This window comes from Corvus brachyrhynchos, unplaced genomic scaffold (assembly GCF_000691975.1).
Source record: "Corvus brachyrhynchos isolate BGI_N302 unplaced genomic scaffold, ASM69197v1 scaffold59, whole genome shotgun sequence".
Taxonomy (NCBI): domain Eukaryota; kingdom Metazoa; phylum Chordata; class Aves; order Passeriformes; family Corvidae; genus Corvus; species Corvus brachyrhynchos.
In genome coordinates this window covers 6175199-6200714 of record NW_008246054.1, presented here as the reverse complement: position 1 = coordinate 6200714, position 25516 = coordinate 6175199, and the positions used below count along the sequence as shown (strand labels likewise).

Below are 25516 nucleotides of genomic sequence, written 5' to 3'. Positions count from 1 at the left end.
GATCGGGCTGCAGCTCAGTGCACCGGCTGGGAGGGGGCTGAGCCCGGGCTGCAGCTCGGTGCACGGGCTGTGGGGCCGGAGCTGGGCTGCGGCCCGAGCATGGCCCGGTGCTTGGCCCCTGGGGCTGGGCTGCAGGGCACTGCGGGGTTCAGAGGGCCAGGAGGTGGGCTAAGACCTGGGCACAGCTCACACAGAGAGCTGGGACCTGGACACAGCTCAGTGCATGGCTCAGACAGAGAGCTGGGTCCTGAATACGGTTCAGTGCATGACCCCGGAGTGCCAGGGGACAGGCTGTGACCTCACAGCAGCCAAGGCTGAGACCTGGCAGCAGCTGGGCGCAAAGGCAGGTACTGCTCGTGGAGTGGGCTGGTGGTGTGGAGCACTGACCCATCTCCCCCCTCTCTGCTCCGAGGTGTCTTCAGGACAGCGGAACCCCTGTGGAGGTGCCCGGGCAGAGCCAGGTCGGTTCTCCCGCAGCCACCGGGCGGGAGAGGGTCTTTAATCACCCACCCGCCCACGCAGGCAGCTCTTAGAATCAGTGAGGATTGTTTACTGCCCGGTGTTCATAACCTTGTCCCTTTGAGATGTTAATCAGCTTCTGCCTCCCCGGTTTAGGTGTTGTGTAAAAGTGTAACGAAATTGCTGTGTCCAGCCCCAGATATGAGCTGTGCAGGGCGCAGCTCTGTGCAGACCCGGTGCCGGGGGAAGGCAGCATTCCCGGTGGGCCTGGCGATTGGACAGCCAGATGACCTGATTCGGTTGTTATGCTGTGTAATCTGGAGCAGGCTGCTTGTTTTTTTCCCTCTCTGCTGCTTTCTCTATTTGTAAGATGCAGGTGCTAACACTTAGGGCTGGTTGGAAATACAGGAAAGAAACATATTTTTCATTTCTTGAGAAGGCTTTTCCTTCCTCTTGTTAGACTACACGTTAGAATGATCTTGCTGGGTGAACTGCTTCTAAAGATGATGGCTGAAAATAGAACAAATTTTTATGAGCTGCTTTGCAAAACAGAAATTACAAGGGGGATGACAACAGTGAAGCTTGCCCTAGGCAAAAAGGGGAAAGAGGGTGTTGGGGCTGGGCTAATTGGGGCCATACCTCTTCAAACTGGAATGAGTCTGGACTGAATATTACGCATCCAAACAGGTTTTAGAGCAGGAGGAGGAGTCCAAGACTGGCTGGAACTAACTTACTCATTTCCCTCCCAAAGGCTGACCCAAAGACCTGTATCGAAGAGTTGTACAAGAGATAGAGACTGGATGCTGTCTGAGTGTACTGCCCACAGACTTAAGGCTTCTCCAGGGACTCGAGATGACTTCTGACAAGAGATACTTTCAGGAGGGGTTGTGCTGAAGACAGAGCACTGCAGCCTCTATATGGGACAGCTCCTGCTGGTCTGGAGCTGAGACCCATCTTCCCTCCCTCTCTTTTCCCTTGGAGATGTTGCAGAGATTTAATCTGACCTCTTCCTGCTCACCTGAAGCCTGCCGTGGCAATGATCCCACAGCCAGATCCCACCACCAAAGAGAAGAGAATTGTGCGTTTGAAGCTGGGCTGTCGTTGTAACTGAACTGGAATTTACTCCCTGCTTGGGCTCCCGGGACGACTGCCCTTCTTCTGCTTGTCTGTGTGTGCTGTGAGCTGCTTCTCCCTGATCTTGTTTGGAATTCCTGAGATTTCCAAGCTGAATTTGCCCATGGCTTTCCTGATGAAGAAGAAGAAATTCAAGTTTCAGACAAGTTTCACTCTAGAAGAGCTGACTGCCGTCCCCTTTGTCAATGGGGTTCTGTTCTGCAAAATCAGGTTGCTAGATGGAGGAGACTTTGCTAGTTTATCTACCAGGTAAGACCCTGCCTGCAGACTTTCTGCCTGGCTGTGCTTCTTCCCCTGGTTATTCTTCCCTTGAGTGGTTTAGCATATGGCCACCACTTGCTTACCCCTTGATGAGATTTTAATAGTTCTGTTGTAGGGCCCCATATGCCATATCATTCTCCGGAGCAGGGGAAGTACATAGCTGGAGAACTCTGAACCTGGGTGGTGTTGGCTGATCCGAGCTGGATTTAATTTTTCGGAGATGAGGGGAGGGAGCGGGAGGTCACTCCCCTGAAAGGGGATTAAATCCTCTCTTCTCTTTTTTTTTCCCCTCCTTGCGCAATATCTTACACACTGTTTCAAACCCTGTTCTGTGTTGCCTTCATGCCTTACTGGAAACTGAACTCTGTAGAAAACTGTATGTAACAAATCAACCCTTCCCAACTTTGCTTTCCCTCTTTGACACCGGATTTCTCTTCTTGCTAAGGGTGGAAGTAGTTTGTTTTGCATTGCAAATTGCTGTGCAAGGGAAAACTGCTGCCTGGAGTCAAAGCTGTCAGTGTTAAAGACCCAGTTTATCTCTGATGAACTGATGCCATTGCATTTCCCACTTCAGAGCAGCAGTGTTTTCTATGTCATATTGGGATCATTCTGCTACACGTCTTACAAGGTTCTGCCATCCTGTGTTGGCATTTCTCTTGACTCCTTCAGGCAGGTCTGTTCCCACTCTTGTTACTAATTGCTAATAAAAACTTGCTTTGTTTCCAACTATGTACACAGATTATCACCTACAGTATGCAAACACGAATTCCGTAACAGCCCAGACTTGCTTTCTGCCTCAAGATGTGAAGGAAGCCTTCAGTGGCTTTCAAAACTTGTTTTTTTGCTTTCCTGAGTGACTGCTCAGTTTTAAAGGTACAGGATTAGTTTGTGCTAGCTGTTAACTGCTTTATCCCAGGGCTAAAGCCTGGTTTAGTCTGGTTTTCCTCTTTGTGGTGCTGTATGCGAGCTTTCTCATTTCAGGAGAGAAGATTTTATTGGGCAAGCATAAAGCATTTCTGTCTTGCAAACAGAAATGGTAGGGCAGTGCTCAAAGCTTGGGGTTTTTTTCCAGAGGCACAATACAACCTCATCTGAAGTCGGTAGAAGTTGGTGTGGGCATGGAACACCTCCAAAAATGGACTTTGAATTAATTTCTCTTTTGAAGAAAATCTATCAAAAGAGCTTTTCCTCACAATGTTCTCCCCTGAGGCTAGATCCTTGGGTTTGGTGGAAGTAGCTTATCTAAGGAATTCAAACAGTATGTGAACTTGGAAAGAAATTAACCCTTCTGCTTCCTGGAGTCATAATAGATTAAGTGGCACAGAAGGGTGTCTCGGGAAAAGCCTGTGCAGAGAAATGTCCATCTCCCTCTCCTTGTCGTCCCTGAAAGCAGCTTCTAGGAGACGTCCCTGGGATTTGCTAGTGCTGCCAGCCGTGTGGGTTGTTTTCTGAGCTGGCTGGAGTTCAGCAGTTTGCTCAGCGTTGCAGATGCGTTCCAGCAGCAAAATCAACTGTAATTCGAACCAAACACATACACAGCTCTCCAAACGAGCAAAGGAGAAGTGGGCTGGGGGGTTTGCCACCTTTCCCCCAGCCTGTCTGTGCTCTAACTGAAAGCACATGGAAACCTGTTCCTGCTTGAAAAGTTATGGGTCTCAGTGGTATTGAATCATTTGACCTTTTCCAAATATTTTTCCCTGTTGCAGTTAGAGAAACTTCAGGAGGGATGAATTTCCAGAAGAGTTACTGTGTGGAGAGGCTCCCAGGTCATGCCTTGCCTTTGCTCTGTGCTCCTCTCTTCATTTCTATCACCTTTTTGATATTTACTGGGAAAGATTAAAGGGAAGGAGATACTCTATATGTGTTGTGTTAAAAATCTGTAAGTTATTTAGAGTCTGTGATTGTTTCTCTGAAATCAACCACTTCCAAAACTGATTGGGTTTGAGGCTGTAATGTCTGGCAGGTAATCTCTTGTGAGCTGCTTATGTACAAAATCTGGTGTTCACTCTGCAGTCAATTTGGGTTTCTGTGATCTGGGCCATTTGGAGGTCTGTGGCTGTGATCAAGCTGAGCTGTAGCTCTTCATGACCATGAGTTTTCAGAGAACTGATCTGAATAATGTGTCCCATGTCACCTAGAGTCTGTAAACTGAGCTTAGAAGTAGGTATAGGAACTCTTCACAGGAAACACTAAATCGGTTTTTGTAGTTGTAGTGTGGAAAGAGGAGTGTTATATAAGAACCTCCAGAGACAAATTTTTCAGGTTATTTACAATAAGCTTACTTGACACCTCATGCATGTCTGTGGCAGGAGGTGGGAATATGATATACCCTATGAGTTGTCAGGTGGCACCAAGGTCATTTGACCTGTGGGCAAGGCAGAAGCAGCAGCCTGTACTGCTGGCTCCTGTCAGCCTGTCCCAAGTCCAGCTTAGCCTGGGTTACACGTACGTAGCTGCCACAGCCTGGTGCCCTGGGTCTGGTGGGACACACATTGGGCTGGAACCCCCTTCCCAGACTGCTCACACTTTTGGCTGGAGGGGAACCTGTCTGAAATGCATTAAGACTAAATGCTCTTAGGCATTCAAGGATGTCTGGAAAAGGTTCAGGTCCTGTCAGCACATTCAGCTTCGGGGATCTTCCTCTCCTGGGTTTTCTGGTGTGTTTGAGGTTTTTTTATTGTTATTTTCTTGCAGGCAGGTACTCTGTTTCCACTCTTCCTGTGGAAAGAGACCTTGCATTAAGCTATAAGTATTTTAATGACTAAAGTTTCAGCTGTAAATATCCTTTTGCTTGTCCTTTCCTGTCCCTTTGTAAAGTTTCCTTAGGCTGTGGTGGGGCTTCTGAGGATAAAACTCACGGGTTTCACTTTACGGTGCTCTGGGTTTATCACTTTGCTGTTGGATTACAGAAGTTGGGCATCTGAAAAGGCATCTGAGCCAGGTGTAAGCCAGGCAGGTGCTGTATTCCACCACAGAGAAGTACCAGTATATTCCTTGAATATTATTAATCCAGATACTTAAATAGCACAACCACCAGTGAATTCAGTTGCCTCCCAAGTATCTTTAAAAATAGCAGGCACAGAGACTTATGGATGTATTCATGGCAACCATTTTTGTGGAGCAGGTGGGCAGCTACCTTTTGTACTGTTTGTACAGTTTGAAGCTTTCTGGGGGGTTGTGCCGCTTTCTTCCTAGAGAGATGAGACAATAATTTAGTTGGGAGGTACCCCATCCATGGATCAGCGCAGGCAGGAGCCTGGATATCCAAATGAGTGCCTAAAGCTACAGGCTGATGTAGTAAGTGCATGTACATCTTTGGGTATCCCAGAAGAGGAAGACTCAAATTCCCCCTCTCTGCTTACAGTTCATGTTGAGTGACAGCCAGATGCTCTTTGCCTCGGCTCTGAGTGATTTCTGGCTCTGTGTTGGCAGTGAGCACACCGTGAAGGAAGTGGAAAGCCAGGTGTTATCCACAGACTCCTGACACCTCATCCTACATTGTTCTGTTAGCCTGCCAACAGTTTCACTCTGATATTTCTGGATTTGAATGAAGGGATTGTACTCTGAAAGCCCCTGTCTGACTCTAGAGGAAAGACTGTTTTGTATGAGTTGAGCAGCTTTGAGGGCATTTCCCACCTTCCTCATTGTCTTCTGAAGGCACCTCACACTGTATTTCATTTGGGACCATGCTTTTCCAAGCAAATGCAGCATTTCACCTTGGTTTTCTGATCCTGGCACTCCTAGCAGCAGTTTGAAACAATGAATGTAGCTTGTCTCCTGCAGCCCAGCCCTGTTTGCATGTGGGCTCGATCTGGGAAGGGCTGACCCTGTTGGGGTGGTCTGACCTCCAAGTATGTCAGTGCTGCAGCCTGAACCCACAATGTTCTTAGCCTTGCAATTTTTGAGTCAGTTATGGAAGGCCACTTCCTGCATTGCATATTTTATTTATTTTTTGGAGGTGTAAAGCTGCATCCAGAAAACCAAGGAAACACTGATACTTGGGAAGGCACCTCATACTGACAGCTCTCTGTGGACTGAGGTCAGCTTTTGTGTACGTGTGGCTCTGTCATCGTCGTGTAAGCACGAATGACCTGACTTACTTTTGGCAGCTGGTGGGATAACAAGCATCGTTATGCCTTAGTGATAAACAGAACTTTTTCACTTCTGTGGGATGTAAATAAAGGAGGGAAGCATTGCCCTGCTAATGCAGGGCTGGTGATTCAAAATGTTTTGTGAAGGAAGGTGTAAGTTGTGCCACCTCCAGAATGCAGCTCTTGGTAGTGGGAGTTAGAAATCAACTACTTCACTTTACATAAATAGTCATTGTGCCTGGCACTACAGGATCCTTCGGGTAATTAAGTTAACCACGTTTAGCTTTTTTGGACTGGAAAATCGTTAGCTGTTTGTTTCATCAGAGACTGAAAGACTGGTTCAGCCTGGTTGAGATCTGAATCTTGACTACTGTCTGCCTTAAAACAAAGGTTAGGTAACTAAATAGTTTCTTCTAGAATCCCCAAGAGGGAAGAAAACTGGCTGTAGTGAAAAGGGGATCACTTGCTTAGTGCTGCCTCTTGATTCCAGTGGGATCGTCACAGTTTAGTAGAGTAAGGAACTTGGTTGTGGCTTTAAAACATTCTCCCAGTTCCGTATTTTAGGACAGTATATGCTTGACTATCCTCTGCTAGAGCATGTGGTGTGATAACGTATTTTGAAAGTACTTTTGTTGCGAATGTGCCTGGAAATGCAGACCTTCCCTACATGTACAAATATTCTTATTACACAGATCAATAGACTGTTTTCATGTTCCAGAGCAGCTTCACATGTAACATCCTTCCTTTCTGGCAGAGCCTCAGGAATAGGCTGGGGGTGTTAATGGAGAAGTGATTTGAATGCAGCCCCTAGAAGTGATTTACAATAAAATATGACCTATTTCAAGATAATATTAAAGCATAGTACCTACACTGCCTTGCATTCTGAAACAAATACAGAGAAACTAGACAGCAAAGATGAGAGAAAGGGGGTTCATTCCAGGAATGCAGCTGAATGTAGGTGCAAGTTGTGAGAGCAGAAGCAGTGGATGAGGTTTAGCCTCTGGCAAGTTGAGAGTGTTGGAAAAATTGCAGAAGTGATGGAGCACCACAAGGTCCCTGGCACAAACCATCTTAAGTTGTGCTTTGAGTTTGCAAAGCACTTCTCTCACCTTTTCTGGGCTCTGGCTGCTACACCTGCAGGGTCTGACAGATGCTTTGGAGTGGGTTGATTTGCTTTGTGCCGTACTTGCATCTTCCGGTCACTGTGTTGAAGCCTGTCACAAGAATTACATTAAAACCTTCCTGCCACACGGTCTGTATCCTGTTGAGTAAAGAGCAGTCTCTGTTCATGCCCTGGCTCTGTCCTGCGTGCTGTGGCTCAGGCAGAGGCTGCTCTGCTGACCAGAAGCTGCAATCTAAAGCGCTGTAACCAATATGCTGTGTGTACAGCATCAGTAAATATGTTCAGATACAGGCGGCTTTCAAACTTCCCCCTCATCGCCGATTCTGAGCTGGCATTGCTTTGACAGCTGACTCTTAGCAACAGCCTTATCTGTGTGACTTAAGCAGCCCTTGGCTCAAAAAAATTACTCATTGAAAATTAATGTTCTACTGGGAAACCAGGGCTCTGTGGCCCACTTGATTTGCAGGGTGACAATACCATCAGCTCTGGCTGAGAATCAGGGAAGGTAGGTAAGAGTGGCCCTGCTCCTTTAAGACATGTATTTATTTCTGAAATACAGGGAAAAACTTAAAGGGCTTCCAGTCTCTTTATTCTTTGTGCTCTTGAGCTGCCATCAGTGTTGACTCTAGCTTTGTAGCTGAATTTCTGAGTAATTCATGTATGCCTTCAGCAGCCTGTGGTCTCTCTGCACAGTGGCTGGAATTTTAATAGGCCATAAATTGCTAGTGGCAAGTTGTTCTGGTACCAGTTTCTAGATCAATGAGGCAGGTACAGATTTATTTCTTATTATTATTTTATTGCAGGAAACTAAATCTGGTAGTGTTTCAGGAAAGAGCCCAGTGTCTCACTCAGATCAGAAACCTCCCTCACTTCGGGGCAAATGTGTAAGCTCACATTTGTAAGGCCTGGCACTGTGGGATGGTGAGCTCTGCAGCATCCACCTGTGTGTAGCTCTGTGAGGCCTCATCCGTGCAACGACACGCGGATGTGGCTCTGTGTGTGACCTTCCTTCTTCAAACAGGATATGTTCTACATCCTCTGTGGGCTGCCAGCTCTGCACTGTGCTTGCAGCCTGCTCTGAAATGGGTCAGGAATCATTTCATAGCTGTGGGTTACTGTGTAATAACCAGAAGCCTTTAGGAGTTCCCTGGACCAACATTTGGATCTGCATGTTTCTTCTGTAGTGTCCTGTGACCTCATGTCAGTAATCCGTGCTGTAAAGGTGATCATTTCAGGTGTTATTTCAGGATGTTTCAGCCCACCCCAGTACCAGCTGCTTGCCCTGCAGGATGAGAGACTTTTTTTTTTTCCCCCTTGCAGTTTATTCATTTTGTGCCAAGTGCACTTGCTGGGAGACACGATGCACGTTGCTGTTGTAACTCCGGACTTGGCATCACGATCCCTCTGGTACCATACAGTGGGACTCAGCATCTCATTTTAGTGCCTGGGTTTGAAAGGCACTTCCCACTAGACAAACAGTTGTGCCTGTGTTCACTGCATGAACAGCCTTCTTGTTTGGTGTATTTTTAATCTGATGAGCAAGAAAGGGAATTGTTGTGCACAATTGGAAATCGCTGATTGTCGTGGATGTCGTTGTCATGTGCTTCTCAAGGGTCGCCCCTGTAGCTCAGTGGATAAGGCCAAGATGAGGAACTGGGGTGGAGTTATGGGGATGAGGAAGAAAATGAAGAGGAAGCACATGGAGGCTAAAGGTTTGGGAGGAGGTAAGTGTGGAAGAGACAGTATGTTCTGCATATAGCAGCCACACTCCCTGCAGATAGCGAGTAGCTGAGCTGGCAAGAGAGCAGGATTATGCCTTTCGTTTGGCTGGATTTATCCTACTTTATTGGTGAGAGGAGGCCTTGAAGGAGGTCCACGTTGTAGTAGGAGATGGGATGAAGCTAAAAATACCTTTACTGCTGTATGCCTGATTTTAAATAAGAAATGAACTCTGTCCGTTCAGCCTGAAAGCACTGTGAGGGCTTACATGGGAGGAAGGAAGAGAATATGTGGATTTACTGTCCTGGAAGGGCTAGAAAGCTGCAGCACTAATTAGTGATGCAGCTTTAGAGACCTACAAAGGTCATGTGGTTGGTAACTACCCTGGAATGTGATCTCTGAAATAAGCAACTAAAGCTTATTTTGGAGCTTTCTAGAGCTGCATGTTTCCCTCAGTGAGGCAAATCCCCATTTCTTGCCATTCAGTGTACCAAATGTAGAAAACAAAGTGTAAGGTTTGTTTAGTGCCTGTCAAAAATTACCAAGCACTATGCTCCAGCCTGGCTTTGCAATGAACAAGCAGATGAAGGAACCTGTAATAGAAAATCCTGTGAAACGGATGTGGCCTTAGGGTTTCAATTTGGGGTTGTCACATACCTCCATTTTGCTTCCAGAATAAAACTTCATATGAAATGACTGTGACAAGATGTTTCACTAATAGCTATTGGGTTAATGATCAACAGAGACTCACTCAGCCAGCTGCCACATGAAGGACTGGTCAGTGCTTGCCTACCTGTGCTCCTGCCTGCCAATGGAGTTTCCATTTCTCCTGAACTGCAAGTTGGGAGTGTGAGAAGTACAAAATGGGGAGGCCAGAGTGAACCCTGACAATGTTTTCCAGCTGTCTTGTTCTCTGTCCGGTCACTTTTGTTTCCAGTCTTTAAGGGACAATACTGCTCATTGAAATAAAAATGCAAATGGCCAGGAGAGGAAGAAGGAAACACTTGTCTGGAAAAAACCCTGGCATAGAGAATTTTTTTTTTTTTTTTAACCTGGCGTTGTATCAGACTTTGAGGCTTTATCCATGCTTGAAACAGCAAAGGTGAGGTTGGGTGTGGCATCATGGTGTTCAGTGGGTTTTTGTTTGCATCTGTGTAGGTTGAGGAGAGGGTTTCCAGTTTGGTTGTGTTTCCATCATGTTTATCTCTCCTGCTAGTTCCTGTTCTTCCCATCCTCTCTTAGGCTGTGCCTACATGTCAGAGAATATGAGGGAGGCATGTAAGATATTTATAATTCAGCAATTTTTCCAGAGCTGTTAATGCTCCGTTGCTCCGAAATGGAGCAATACCATTCGCACTTAGGCAGCCTTGCTGTAACCAGTCAGCCCCAGCTAGAGCAGCATCCTGCTTCCAGACTAAGCATTAAGGGCTGAGCAGAGGTAGTCTGCTTGCCTGTGTTACAGATTAATTATACAGTAACCGCTCTGTAGGAAAGCTTTCCCTGGCTTCTGTCAGTGGCCTGTTCTGGTAACACCAGGCTATTGCATCTACATAAATGTCAAATTCTTTCAAGTGCGGTGCTGCTCATTTTGTACCTTCAGTAGCCTGCAGTACCTTTTGCTGCAAGGGAAACTGTGCTGTGGAGGAGTATATTTCCTGCAACTGTTTCTGTCATTTGCTGCCTTTCTGCTTTGTTGAACACTGTTTTTGTGCTGTATAGGGAGTAACTGATCATACTGTGGCTCCTGTGCTCTTTAAGGTCCATTTCTGATGTAGGTTTATAGCAATGACTTTTCCTGCTGTAAGTGCAAGTGCATCTGTTCTTTCAAAACAAACCTGCATGTTGTTTTCCCTCTAGAGTGATGGAGTACATCTCCAATGTCATTTGCTCTCAGCAGGGGAGAATCAAGGGAGCGTGTCTGAATACAGCTTGTGGTGACAGTCACAGGGGAGGTAAAGCCTCTCTGATCCTCAGAAACCTGCTCCTGCAGTGGGATCCTGTGCTGACATCTCCCAAGGACTTAACCAGCACTGGCTGCTGCCACTAAGCGCAGAGCTCTCCCATATTCTGGTTTTAAACAATACATAATTTATGAAATTACCTTTCTCTCGTTAGGACAAGTGGCACCATGAGGTATTGGTTGTTCTTAGAGAATTGTGTTTGTCTGCAGCTGTGGCTCCAGAGAAGCAAAATCAGCTCTAACTGCTGTGTCTCAGACTGTTTTTTCTCCTGTCTTGCTGGCACTGTCACTCCAACATATCACCAGGTCTGACACTGAAACTGGGGCAGAAGAGAAAGGAGAGCTGGGAGAGGCAGATTTAGGAGTCCCAGCCCATCACCACTAGTACAGTGATGAGTCAGGGGTCAACAAGCTTTGCTCAGCAGCCTCTTGTAATTTGCAGACCTCTCCTGCTGAGTGGCCTTTTTGCTGATAAACAGCAGTGATAGATATTGATGGAAGGGGCAGAGGTTCATGGAGAGGAGAACGTGTTTGGACCTTGTCTGTAAAACCAGTGACTTGGTTTGTAGTGTGGAATGGTGCCTCCATAAAGGAGCTATCATAAAACACCTGTGTTGATCCTGGAATGAAAAAGCTGCTGTTAACATATAAAGGGCCTTCTCCTGGGCTATTGTATTTGTTTTGAGTAAATATGTACTTTACAGAAGTGACTCATAGGGAAACACGTCTGAGCATGGTTGGGTGTTACCTCTTGGGTAACTAAACCTACTTTTAGCCACCAGGGTTGAGTTCAGGCAGCTTATTTACTGAAAGACTCTTCAGCATGTTCGAGCCAAATTGCAGTGATGTTACATCATACGATATTAATGAAATTATTCCAGAAATGAACTTGGCCTTATGTGCAGGTTAATTTGCACTATAAAGACTTCTCTGGTACAGCTACATTGGCAAACTCTTCTGGTTGAAACAGGGTTGATATTGGCAAAAAAAGTCTCTTAACTATTCTGGCATCAGTATGTCTTCACATGCCCTAAATCTGCCTTAGAGGCAAAAACATTTGTCTCTGCACATCACTTGTGTTAGTGATGATGTTCCGAGTCTTGTGTTGATGCCCTTCTGAGTTTTCATTTGCCGGATTTACTATCCAGCAAAGGCTTGGACTGTTGAGTTGACCCATGCATGTCTGGGCTTTTCTCATCGTGGGGGGCAAGTGTTGATTTCTTTGGTATTGAAAGGTAGCTTTTTTTTTTTTTATAAGTAGCTTTTTCTTCATAAGAGCATCTTGTGTTCAAAGCTAGCTTTCTTGCAATGCAGAGTTATAGCCATGTCTTGTGCCCTGTGAGGTAGGCACATTATAAGAGTTCTCCTTGGTGGAGTTCATGTTGCTGTCTTTCTTCACTGGGAGTTTAAGTTTAGTCAGCAAAAGGCAAATCTGGAATCGCTCAGAATGACAGCTAACACTTAGGGGATGAAGAAAGTTTATAAATACACCAGCAATGGATAGTCGGCGAGTCTTCATTTTACATCTGTGGTCTACCAGAAGTGAAAAGTCTTTTGAGAAAAGCCATGGTGTGATACAGAAACATGTATTGACTCGAAAATTTAGTGTATTCTTCTACCTTAATCTTGTAAGCATCTGTACAGAGCAAACCTTAGAGTTTTTTTGAAGTGTTTGGGACCTTCTGAAGCTTTAGATCCTCAATCTGTTAGAACCACAGGGGAAGTTTGAATTGTGATTTGTCTAAAGGGCCAACAGGCCCTGGAAGAGTTGGGATTTTTTTCACCCTGTTTTAACTTTTGTGGGGTTTACTGTGCAGTTGTTGGTAATGAGCCTGAACACCCCTCCTTCTGTGCCTTCCATCCCCCAGTAACAGGGAATTCTCTCAGCTTGGGTTTTTTCATCCCTCTGTAAGTCTAGCTGGCTAACTAACTAACAAGTCTAACCTGGACAGGAAGTACAGGTTAGAGTTCATAAGAGGGAACTTAGTTAAGTTGCCCTCATGCCTGTTTTATGCACATTTGATTGTTCAGTGGTTGTAGTTGTGGACCATTAGACCTAAGAGGTATTTAGGCCCAGAGTTAGACAAGTTCTTCAGAGCATGCTGGGTGTGAACTGCAAGGTAGCCCAGTTTTCTGCAGCACAAAGCAAGAGGAACAATACATGTGAGCCAGGCTGGAGAAGGGACCACTGACATACAACAGCCTGAGTGTGGGAGCTGATGGCTGGCCTGGGCAGACTCAAGTGCAATCTGCAGGGCAGACCCGCTCTGTTTTTTTTTAAACAAATTAAATCCTTGTGGATTTACTTACGGGAGGAAAGCACTGGTGGTGGGCTTGGCAGCGTGGCACATGGCTCATTCTTGGCTAACCCAGCTCCGACATAGTCTGTCGGAACAATGGAAGTAGGAGTTGGTGTGGTGACTCAGTGCATGATGAGAGTTCAAAAAAAGCAAATGCGTCTTTCAGCATTTAATATGCACGTTATTACCAACTTGTGTTTTAGTAACCGAGTCATCTATCCAGTTATTCCTTTCTTTACGCTTAAGAGTTTGGTGGTTCTTTGCTTGTGATGTTTTTGCTGCTGGCACACATCCCTGGCCTCAGACCAAAAAGAGCTTGTGCTCTGTAGATGTGGCAAGAAGTCCTTGGATATGTGTTGCTTTGGGTTGGTCTGCCTTCAGCACAGTGTGTAACAATAGCTGTATTGCACAGCATTTACTGTTACACTCCCTTCTTGGATTTGTTTTCCTGATGTCCAGCTTTTCTTCTTTGCTTCAAGATGACAGAATGTAAATTACAAATACCTTAAAGCACAGTGGCTCTGCCAGGCATGTCCCATCTTTAAAGTGCCACGTACCCATCCCTTGCTGCTTGCAGCCAAGTCTGTTAGAATTATTTCCTCATGCCTTCTCCCTGCTCCACCCTTGCTTACCCTTCCAAAACTCATCTGACTTGTTCTTTAGCTTAAGTTCTAAAGGGTCTTTTTTCTGTGACTTACTTTCTCCATTTGGCACAATTTTTGTTCCCTTATGCAGGTTCTCCTGTAGCACTTGGTCACCAGCTGCATGTGATTTTTTTTAATAACCTCCATTGTTTCGTTTCTCATAGTATTTTTAACATAGTTCATGTTAGGAGGAGCTTTATAGTTTTAAGATTTAGGTACAAGGAATGGTTGGAAATATTTCTTCTGGAATAACCCCCAATGGTTTGAGAAGCCCTGAATGTACTGGAGAGCCTGGCTACCCAGTGCAGTGATCTGGAGCACATGGGCTGCACTGCACCGGGAAGCTCTTGCCTATGGGACATAGTGCATGAGGTGCAGCATTTCATGTCTGTCGCTTACAAAAGACATGTCTGGGTTCATGTGACTGGAGTCCAGACGTGACTGAATTACTTGCAGAGAAACTGTTAATACCCAACTAGGAATGCTTATGCTGGAAGGTTTTGTTCTGATGATTGACTGACTTCCACCCCTGTTCTCCAGGAGGGAGTATCACTCCCTGGCTTGTACTGGTGGACCTTTATCAAGATTGATCACTGCCTTGGAGGGAACTGTAACACACAGTTCCAAAGCTGTGCTTTACAGAAATAGGCTTCTTCTGGAAATAAGGTTAAAGCCATAAAAAGTCAATACCTTGCCTGCTAGATACCAGTTTAGTCCTAAGGATGATTTCTAAATCATTCTTTGAATCTTGTTTTTATTTCACGCTCACCTCATTGTTTTTGCTCCAGTTCTTTCCTCAGCTGCCTTTCACATACTTGGTGCTGTCATCATCATCCCCTGTCCCCCAGTGAAGCCTCCTTGACTGTTCGTTACCTTGGTTTCTCAGTTGTGACTGAGGTTTCTTCCATTAGCTTTTTGGTTTTTTTCCTGTACATTTTCCATTAATCCTTTTTCCTGTATTTGTCTCATGTCCAGTCAAGTAGAGATTAAGCAGCCTGTGCTCTTAACAGCGTAAGTGGAATCTGATTTCCTGAGCTGACTTTCCCCTACTCTTCCTTTCCCGTTCACTCTTCCCCACCTCCCCAGCTGCCAGTGAACAGCAGAAGTGGATGTATGTCTGTCTCTGGCTGTGAGGTAGAACTGAGACAGCAGGTGAAGCCCTACAAAAGTTTTGGAGCTTGCCTTGTTCCCCCTGAAAAATGCTGGGTTGTGCAATTGCTTCATTCTAAAAGCATTGGCGTACACGTTTAGCATTTTGAGAGCCTTTACATATCACTGCTCTGGTGCAAATGAAGAACTAAACAGGTGTAAAATGGTGCCACAAGGGAGGTGTGGGTAGGTGTCCTTCTTCACCATGGGCCCTTGGAATGGGTTTTCTGGGAGTTCAGAAGTTAATTTTGCGAGTAGGTGGTAGATGCAGTGACCTTACTGCTGATTTTTTGAACCCTTGTTTAAAACACTTGCAGTAAAACATCCAAATAAGACTTGTTTCAAGTGACAAAAGCTTGCTTAGTTCTCTCAGTAACACAGTCTGCATCATCTGTCTCTGAGCCATTTTTCCATCATAACTGCTCATGTCTACTGAACAACAACTAGCACTTGTCAGCTGGAGAATACGGGGTTGTTTGCAGAGGGAGACGTCCAGCTCCTTGGGTTGGCAGTTGTTCTGGCCAGTGATGTAAGCTCAGACACAGCAGAGTAACTTTATTGTTGGGAGTTCCCTGCAGCCCTTGCAGTGCTTCTGCTCAGGGAAGACCTGAGCAAAACCCCTCTGTGTAAACTTACAAAGCATATGTCCACCTCTAGGTTAAACTAGGATTTCATGCATTGTGTATCCAGCTAGTTTTTATGATTCTGTATGATGTCCCCCAAAGGATATGGTGGGTCACTTCTCATTCCTGGGATATGTTTCCACTGAGTTTCCCAGCACCTATTGCTGCATTGTGTTTGCTTTTGCTTTCCTACCTGTGTTTGGCCTCCATGAGCTTGACAACAACATAAAACGGATCATGGCAGCCCTAAGCTTTATTGATGTGACCTGTTCCTGTGCTGTCTGCCCACAGTGCATCCTGCTCACTGCGGATTTCTCTCCTTTTCCTTGCCAGGCATCTGGATGGCAAAGCCTCAGAGCTGCATTTTTCTTTAATAGTGTGTATAATGCAGTGAAGTGCCCTGTCCTAAGCCCATTATTTGAAGATACCTGCAGGTTCTGGATTGTAAATCTAAACCAGCTAATGGCTAAATGAGGACTTGCTTTGTATTGCATATGTATGTTCACCCACTTTTGTAATGCCTGTGTTTTACAGGCAGTGATTAGGCATTGTTTGTAGCAGGACCTGCTGTGTTAGTAGGATAGGATATATTTTGGTGTGCTGTGAACGCTGGGGTGTGAATACTGGTTCCTGAGCATCTTAGAAAGTCAGTTTCAAAACAGGCTTTTCAGGAATTTTTCCTTGCCCTTACCAAAGGTCTCTCCTACAGCTTTGCACTGGAAAACCTGGTTAAAATAGTAACTGTCTTCTCTGGAGCAAAATGCAGGATTGTTCCAGGCTTTGCCAAGCTAAGGGAATGTCAGTGATTCTGCTCTAATTCAGCCTTTGGAAGTGCTGGGGATTAGATGAAAATGTTTTAACAGTGTCTCTGCAGATGAAAGCAGAGCTGTGTAAAGAAATGATGTAGAAGATTCCTTTCAGGTGCAATCTGCTGAAATAATGTGATTTTTTGTTTCTTTATCCCTCTCTGTGATTGAGGGGATTGTACCTGCGTTGCAGGGATTGTGTTCCCTTACTCCTCAAAAGACCCACTGCTGGTGGGTGTCAGGGCCCCTTGAAGGGCTGTTTTTCATTGCACTTAAAAGTATCTGAGCTGGGAGTTGGCTTGGCAGCCTCTTTAAAATGGTTTTATCTCTCCTGTGCCTTAACAGATAAGGTGCTGCTGTTCCTGCTGCAGTGGTGTACCAGGGAGGAGGGTGCAGAGGACTAGGTCTGCTGCAAGGGGGATTAGTTCTGCTTGAAGGCTCTGACACAGATCCACATCTCAGAGGGGGAACAGTGAGCATGTGGACTGAGCATCAGAAATAGGAAAGCTTACCCTTCCCCTCTGTGTAACAAGCAGGAGTAAATCTGAATAAGAAGCTCTTCGTGTGTGCTTATCTCTATACTGTCCCACTGAGCCTGAGGTTTTCCTGCGTTTGTCCCTGCGCATGAAACATCAGACTGAGACACACTGCTCTGCTGAAACATTTGATATTAAAAACTATTTTTTCTTGCTGCAGCCCTTCCAGTAAGGCTGTGACCTTTTTATGACACACTGTCTTATGTGTGACAACTGCCATAAAGTAAGATTGAAACATCTGCTTTTCTAAATGCTTCAGCAAGGCAAAAAGTGTTTCAGCAGGTGGTGTGTTGGAAGGTTGATACCCACAACTCAGCTCTGAGTCTGTAAATAGAAGTTTTAATCTCTGCTCTAGTGTTTCATTAGCTGGGTTTTCATGTGGGAAAGAGGTTCACAGTAGCCCAAGGTAGCATGGGTTGTATACGTGGCCTTTTTCTAGAAGTGTTTGCTTTACCAAGTTGAATTCAGAGTGAGCCCTGTGGCTTTCTGTAACAGTGCTAGTCTGTCCATGGCACTAAAATCACGGTTGGGAAACCTCTCTTCTTTAAGGTCTGTTTGTTGTGTGTTTTTCTGCCTGTCTCCAGAGCTGTGTGTGAGATCTGAACCCAAAGTGGCTTTGGAGGCTTCCTTGAGTTCACTGCTGCCTCTCCAAAAACAGGTAAAGCAGTGGGTCCCTGCTGTGCATCGTTCCTATTACTTGAATTCTCACCATGCTATGGTGAAGCATCTTCCAGCTGCTCTTTTTTCTGGTAAATCTTCTCTCGAGGGGTAGGATGGTAGATGAGGAATGCAGAAAACTGTTCCTCAAGCTGGAGGTGGATGAGCAGCTCCAGGATTAAAAGAACTCAGGAAGCTCTTTCCAAAATTCCACTTTTCACAAAAGCTGACACAGGATTCCACTGGTTTATTCTGAGGAGGTATATTTAGGTCTGGAAAGAGTAATTACACAGCTTTGAATAAGTCTGAAGTCAGAAGAGGGCAAAGCTTAGCTTGGCAGGGATTCAACCTTCTGGGAGTCTTTTTGCAAAATAATACAGACAGCTTTTTTAAAATAAAACTTCTGAAGACCCATTGAATTGGCATCTAGACCTGGCATTGGTCTGAACTATTTCTGGTTCTCCAAATACAGAGTAAAACTTAAAATTAGACACTTCTGGTTTTAAGCTGTTCGTTTCTGCTTTACTTTTAGTTGCCTTGTGATTAGGATGGAAGAAAACGCCTCTCGGTGCAGCCCTCATCATGCTTCTTGGGTGTTTTTTTGTTTCTGTATGATGGTTCCTAATTGTACATTAGAGAATATTCCAGGGCTAAATACAAAACCGCTCATCATCTGAGTTCTCCTTCTTTTTGTCCCTATTTTAGTGTTCTCTAATTACCAGCCGAACGATAGCTTGAAGGGAGGTGGATAGGCAAAGCCCATTGCTTCTCCACTTGCCATCTTTTGGAAATGTGGAACTAATTTTTTAGAGTTCAGTTTGAAACAATAGAGCTGTTGCTTGCTTGCCTAATGATACAGACCCAGGCCTCACACTTAAAAGTTAAAAAAAAAAAAAAAAAAAAAGGTTAAAATTATTTCACAGGCCACTTGAAAACAAATAGCAACACTAAATATTAATGCAGCAGATCAGGAGACACTGACTGGACTACCATTAAAGGTACTACACCTTGAACAAAAGAATTAAAATTTGATATACTGTAACACCATGAAGGGCATGATCTGCTTACATGGAAACAAAATAACCTTGCATTCTACACCCCAAAAAAGTTAAAAAAAAAAAAAAAAAAAAGGTTGAAATTCATTATTGAATGACTGAAACTTGTGACTGGAAAGCAGCTCTGGATTTTGTCTTATCAACTCCTTCTTGCCCTGTGCAGACTGTTCCAAAGACATAAAAACCCCATGCTATGTGTGCACCTGCAGCTCAGGTTCATTATTACAGTGCTGTGGGTAGCATAACACCCCCAAATCCTTTTCCTAATCTCTTGCACTGTGTAGTATCTACAGCAGTTCTGGAAAGCCAATGTACATCCTTAATAAGAAGTAGAATGTCTGTTAAAGGAGCTTACGCTAAAGGCAAATTAGCTATGGAGCTCTTTATTGCTAATCAGTACTTTTTACCACGATTTGAAGTAATTAGCCTTCACTGGACTTAGCAGCATCCACCAGATGCTTAATCATGGCTGCATTGTAAAACAAGCAAGAACTCCTGAGTAAGGAAACTCTCATACTGGTGCAGCCCGTGATCCTACTGATGATCCTGCAGCTGTGGGAGTTGAGCATGTGCTCTGAGATCTGGGAGCTGGAGCTTAGTCCCATGAATGCTCTCGTCTGGCAGGAGTTAGAGCTCTTACCAGGGCTGGGAACAAGGTGTGCACCAGTGTGCTGCTGTCTGATTGAACATCTTTCACTTGTAGCTGCCTTCTAGCATCCACTTGGAGCTCTGGTGTCGGTAGTAGCTTTAGCATTAGCCTTGCTTTCTAGAAAATAGCAGTTCCTTTTCAAGATGACTAATGCTGCTAAAATACTCAGTGTTTCCTGCATCCCCCTGTACCTGCCTTGTCTTCCTGAAGCACGCGTTAATAGGTGGTTTTCCATTCTGTTGCATACCTTTTCTAATCTGTATCTTGAGTCTTTCCTTCCTTTACGTCATTTAAGATGCCTATTATTGAGTCAGGTTTAAGGCATATTTGAAATGCCACATGCCTAATTTGTCAGGCATGGCGAATATTTTATTATAGGTAAAACCTTTTTAATCCCTCTGGATGTGTTTCTTCTCCTGTCTGAGAGAGCTGGGGTGAGTTGAGTGGAGTAATGAGAACCAGATCTCATCTTGAATTAATAATCCCAGATTCAAAGGTAATTTTGGCACTTAGATGTCTCACTTTTTACTGCCTTCAGTAATGAGCCTGAGTTCTGTCTGGAAGGGCTTTAAGTTCTCTACCTTGAAGGAATTGTTGCCTTCTGTTTTCTCTTGTTTTAAACAGGGATGATCAGCCTTTATCTGCATTACAGAGGATTACAGGTTTCAGTTGTTTGTCAAGTACTCCTTTTCTGTTCTCTGTGTCTGCCTTGGCTCATACATTTGGTCCCACAGAATGTCTTGGAGGACTAGCAGGGACCTCCTGGCTTAGGATCGAGTCCCTGGATCTGTCCCATTGGGCTCACCTCAAGATTGCCCTAATGGCAATGTGAGCTACAGCTTCTTCCCCTTCCTTCCCAGGAGCTGAGACACTACCAAGGCTGATCATTGTCCCCTTTGCCACCAATCCATCTGGCTTACACCATGCCTGGGTCAGATGGTGGGAAGCCTCCCTTTCCCTGCTAAAGCAAACAGTTTATCAGCTGCCCTTGCCCCTTTGTCCTGTGCTAGGAGGAGAGATAAGAGTCAAACTTGCTTGCTCACAGCTGTCAGCAGTGCCTTCCTTTCCTCCCCCTGGCCTCATTACTCTGAGAACTGAACTGGCTGAGGGCCAAGCTCTGAGCCATAAATGGATCAGGTCCTGCAGAGGCTCAGTAGGAAACCAGAGCCCCATGGAAGGACCCACACACCTTGTTTCCAGGCTCCTTTGAACCAGCCTCCTTGGAAAGGTGAAATCCAGCGTCCCCTGAGGGCTGTGTGGAAGCCAGAGCTGTACCTGAAGTGATTCCTGCGCTCAGGAAGGCTTCTTCTCTTCCTCCTTCTCCACTCGCCCTGGAGATCAGGATGGTCTGCTTAGAAGCTGTGCAAGCAAAACCACCTCTTCCCTGGCTGAACCCCTGCAGGATTTGAAGCGCAGTGTTTGCTTGGTGTGGCCCTGTCTGCCTGCACCTCGAGCGTTACCACATGGTTTTTGTCCTCCTTCGAGCTGGCCATCGTCACTGGCTTAGTCCCAGCCTGAGAAGCAGGGAAGGACAGGCCATCCAGGGCACGCAGCATATTTGCTGTGCAGGGGCTGTACAAACAGACACGCTGGAGGGAGATAAGCTTGTGAACCTTCAGCCCAGTTTGGGTATGGAGATTTGCTCCATCCAGGCCGGATGGTGAATGAGCTAAACCAGCTGAGCAGGAAATGTCAGAGAGCTTGTGAGAGTTTTAAAGGCAAATTCTGTTGATGAGATGATTAGTATTTCTGTAACCTGGGTTACAGGTTACCTGTATTGACTGGTGAAAAGCTTGATGCTAACACCTTTGTGTGGTGCAGTTTCAGGTGAACCAAGCTGTTGCAGAGGATCTTTACTTAATAGCTGATCTTGATTTGGCTTTGTACCTGTATTTGATTTTTTTTTTTCTTTTTTTTTTTTTTCCATTCTCATAGAGAGGAAGTTCAGGAAAACTGTGTCCGCTGGAAAAAGAAATTTACATTTGTGTGTAAAATGAGTGCCAACCCTGCCACAGGACTCCTGGACCCCTGCATCTGCCGAGTGTCTGTCCGTAAGGTGAGCATCCAGCTTTGCTTCTGGCAGGTAGTACCACCAGTAGTGTATTGGCAATGGATTACTGGCTGCTTTTTGGCAGCAAGAAAAATTGCATTGGACTGTGGTGAGAAGGAAAGATTGTTTGAGACAGGACATGCAGGAACAGAGCCTCCCTCTCCAGGAAGAGTCCTTGATGGAGGGTGGGAGCGACCAAGGTGGTGGTAACCCTTGAGAGAGAGGCTTGTGAATCCTGAGAGCAGATTCCAGGACTGAGTAATGACTTTCCCCCTGTTGCTCCAGCACATATAATAGCTGCTTTTCCTGTTTATTTTGTCTCCCAATATAGGAGCTGAAGGGCGGAAAAACCTACTCAAAGGTAAGAGCACAGAAAGGGCAAATGTAGCAGAGTAATCATGGTCCTGTCTCCTGTTAGTGTTATACACCCATCAGAAACCAGTGGCTGCTGAGTGGGCCAATCTGGAGAGATGCTCATTGGTTCTTAGTTTAAGTCTGAGTTAAGAGATTTCCCAAAAAACTTGACTTTCTGGGACATGATCCAGACTGCACTGGATGTGGATTTGAGATGGGGGTTGGAGAGATGATCTGTATGTCCTCAAACTTTGGGGAAGTTCTGAGTCAGATGTGAACTCTCTGGCTTCTGGCAGCATGTCTCTAATAAAGAAACAGACTCCAGTTCTGTTCTCCAGAGCACAGCAGCCAGCTGGGGCTGGAGCAGGCACCTCACTGCCTCAGTAGTGCAGGCAGGAGCCTACAGCAGAAATCACTGCCTGCCAAAGCACAGGAGACACCAAAGCAAAAGCCAAATGGATCAGCAGGGATCTTAGTCTTGGTTTCTCTTCCCCGCGTTTTCTTGCCTGTGCTGTGGGACAGACAATGGGCCACCCCCTTCTCCTCTGCTGGATGAAGAGACAATGTTGGCTTGGAAACTGAAGTCACACAGTACCCAAAATCATGTTTGTTTGAAAATGAGTCACTGTGCTGGTTTCTAATAAACAGACGCTCTGGTCACGCACAGCCATGTAAGAATTCCTTCTCATCAATATCCTTTCTGAGGCCATGGAGGCAACTGGCTGTGAAGGGTGTACTGCACTAGCTCCTGTGTTCTGCTGTGCCAGGTGGGAGAAGGCAGTGTGGCTGCCCACATTGTTCCTTTTTTGTTGCTAATTAGGACATGGTCTCTAGGGCCATCAGTTTCTCTTTCACTAAATTCACACTGTGGGGAAGTTATTCATTCTGCAGAACTGCATGTCCAGGGAGAGCAGCATAGCTGGAGGAAGAGACATAGTAAGTGCATCAGCCTATGCCTCCTGCAATGTCCATCCTCAGGCTTTCAACAGGATTTGGAAAGGCAGAATTAAAGGAAGCCTGAAAGCACATTTCTATGGTGGAGTTAACCTGGAGAGCTTATTCAGGTCATGTTCTAACCTCCTTCCTTTTTGCTCAGTCTCCAGTTGTGTTTAGTAGCATTTAAAAGAGACTGATTTTCTCCAGCCCAGAACTGGAGACCAAATCTCAAGTACTTGTCATCTCTTGGGCTAGTATCTTGCTGGGTCTCCTGTGAAGAAGACAGACGTGTTCTCCACAAGGGTGATCTGAAGCAGCTCAGAAATGAGGGATCCCACACCAGACAGAGTGATTGCAGTCTTGCCCTGTGGACCAGGCTTGTTCCAGGCAGGTCCTTGTGACAGAATTCATTTGGGCTTCCTAATGTTTCTAGCAGAAGTCTGTGGTGCATGTCCATGCAACTATTTTCCCATTTTACACCATGACTCCCCACCTCTTTAAACTATCGTAATTCAGTTGAGAACTTCTCCCGTCATGGCAGCAGATGCAGAGGAAAATGAAACTTATGAATGCCCTCTGTACCTGGTCCCCTGTCAGCAGGGACTGAGGGTGATGGGGCTGTTTGTGCTCCAGGCAGAGTTTCCAGTGACTTGCACACCTTTGGGTTTGACGTGATTGTCACCTCGGTGTCAGGGGTGACAGAGCGGAAGATGACAGGAAGGACTGATAAAGCGGAAACTCTTTCCATGAGCTGGAAGAAACACCATCAGCTGGCTGGAAAACTGAGGAAACTATTCTGAAAGGTTATATCTGAAAACATCCTTTTGTTAAGGGATCTTTCCTCTATATACTGGGAGTCTGCTTCCTGAAAGAGCTTCTGACCTCAGCATACCATGTAGGTTCTCCCACACTCTGTGCTCCAGTGTCGATCTCCTCTCAGAATTTAGTGCTGTGGTGGAGGAAGAGGGATCTGGGTTTGGGCCACCCCTGTGCTGTGCTGTTCTCCTAGTGTGGTGGTGCTGTGTCCTTGTCACAGTGATGGGTTACATCTCCCTCTGTGGCTTTCCTCTATCCTGTTTATCTCTAAGAGATAAAAATTCACTGTTTTTTTCCTTATCTGTGAATAATTAACAAACGGCATAGCCCTTGGTTAGAAGAGACAGAGAAATTTCTACAGCAAGGGCTGAAGAAACACTTGCATTAAATGGAATTCTTAAGAAGTGAGAAGAGAGGGTGAAAGGTTATTTTTTTCCTTCTTTTTTGCTGATAAAAGGTTCCCTCTCTATCCTATTTTTTTTTCATTTGCCATCAGAAGTTCCCCTTTGAGAATGGGATGAAGGAAGCAGCTATATTAATCTTGCTGCTGTTTCCCCCTCAATCTTGTATCTTGAGCAGACTGTGGTTTAGACTCTTCACTTGGGATAGTGGGAGCCAGGGTTCCTCAGGCAGTGACTGTTTTGTGCTGTGACTGTCTATCAGCTCCCTCAGCTGACGGAGGCACCACAATTCCTTAGTATGGTGCTACTGTTGGGATTCTCATTGTGTCATCCAGCTGTCAACAGCAGGGCAGAAGGGATGTGCTGCAGAGCACAGAATGACCCGCTGCTGCTCCACCTGTGCGCCCTGTTCTCCTGGGAGCTGAGCTGTTGTTGATGTGACGCAGATGTTCCACACCTGGATGTTTTGGCCAAGTACGGAGTACAGCATGTCCTCCTGATCAGATGAGATAAGACTCAACTGCCTTCTATTCCTAAAGCTCTGCATAAAAGAAGCTGTAACTTTTCCTTTGAGACACTGTGTTAATACACCAGGGATTAGGGCAGGAAAACGAAGGTGCTCTTCATTGTGTTTTTATTTACTCTGGAGGGATCAGTGCCCTTTTTGAAAATGCCTGTGATCTTCAGCTTTGTCACCTTCCCTGTTTGCTTCCCATTTGTTAGAGAAGATTTAGAGAGCTCACAACGAAATCTCTCCAAATATTTCTCTTCCCTTCTGCCTGTCAAACATACCGCTTACTAGTTAAACCTTAGCAGTGTTGAGGAGGAGTGCTCCAGGAGCTGCCCAGCCCAGCAGCTGCCTCTGAAGGGCGAGGCACAGGCAGTGCCACATGGCTCTGGGCCTCCAGCTCTCTGTGCCCAAAGTCTCAGTTGTTTTTTTCAGTATGGTGTCACTTTCCCCTGTAACAATATCCTTTCATCTCCTGGTTCACATGCTCCACTGCATTCTGGGATGGCCCAATACAAAGAGTGCCTTATTATGTTTGTGTATGTGTGATTCTGTTTTTTCCACATCGTTGACCTAGTGCCTTCCATGTCCTTGGTTATGCAATGGCTGCAGGCTGGTTAACACTGTCCTGGCCACTACTCTACACCCTTCCTCCATGTGGGCTTGGCTTCCTGAAGGCCTCCAAGTGCCCATCTGTCTTGGGATTAGGAATGTCACCCTGCCCATCCTCAAGAACAGGGAATCTTCACAGCCACCACTCTGTGTCCTGGCTCCTGTTTCTGCCCTTGCTCACAGATGTGCTCTCTCCCTTTGGTCTGTGTGACACTGTGTATCCCTTTATGGAGTAAATTCTGTTCCCTCACCTTCCCCTCCAATGTTTTCTTGTCTACAGCTGGGCTTTGCTGATCTAAATCTGGCAGAATTTGCGGGCTCTGGATCCACTGTCCGTTGCTGCTTGCTGGAAGGATATGATACTAAGAATACCCGACAGGACAACTCCATCCTAAAGGTACAACAGCTAGTACTTACGCAGTAGAAATCCTACTCAGGACTTTGGGAAGATCAGAGAGCAGTGCCAGGCCTGAGAGAAGGTCCTGTTATGTACAGAGACAGGATTTTGCTTTTGTGCTGCTTGACTGACTTGGGAAGCTTCCCATTATCAAAGTTGCCCTTTGATAATTTGGCATCAGTTTGGCCGAGCAGTGACCCTTGACAAAGAAACCAGGAACGGGAGGGAGGGAAAAGGTTACGAGGCGTTGTCAGCCTGGCCCAGCTGGTGTCCTGC

At 45.6% G+C, this 25516-nt stretch overlaps 1 protein-coding gene across 2 annotated transcripts in view; it reads left to right on the top strand.

The window, feature by feature from the left end:
• Positions 1-1134: 1134 nt before the first annotated feature.
• Positions 1135-25516, top strand: part of FAM102A (family with sequence similarity 102 member A) — a 36850-nt gene continuing 12468 nt past the window's right edge. Inside the window, exons 1-4 of one of the 2 annotated variants that reach the window (XM_008642267.2) lie at positions 1135-1842; positions 21102-21222; positions 21548-21577; positions 25124-25240. In XM_008642267.2, the coding sequence (XP_008640489.1) occupies positions 1697-1842; positions 21102-21222; positions 21548-21577; positions 25124-25240 (414 nt within the window). In that variant the 5' untranslated portion in view covers positions 1135-1696. Of the gene's footprint in view, positions 1843-20374; positions 20395-21101; positions 21223-21547; positions 21578-25123; positions 25241-25516 lie in introns of those variants that run through there. The other variant, XM_017745578.1, reaches the window with a different exon arrangement.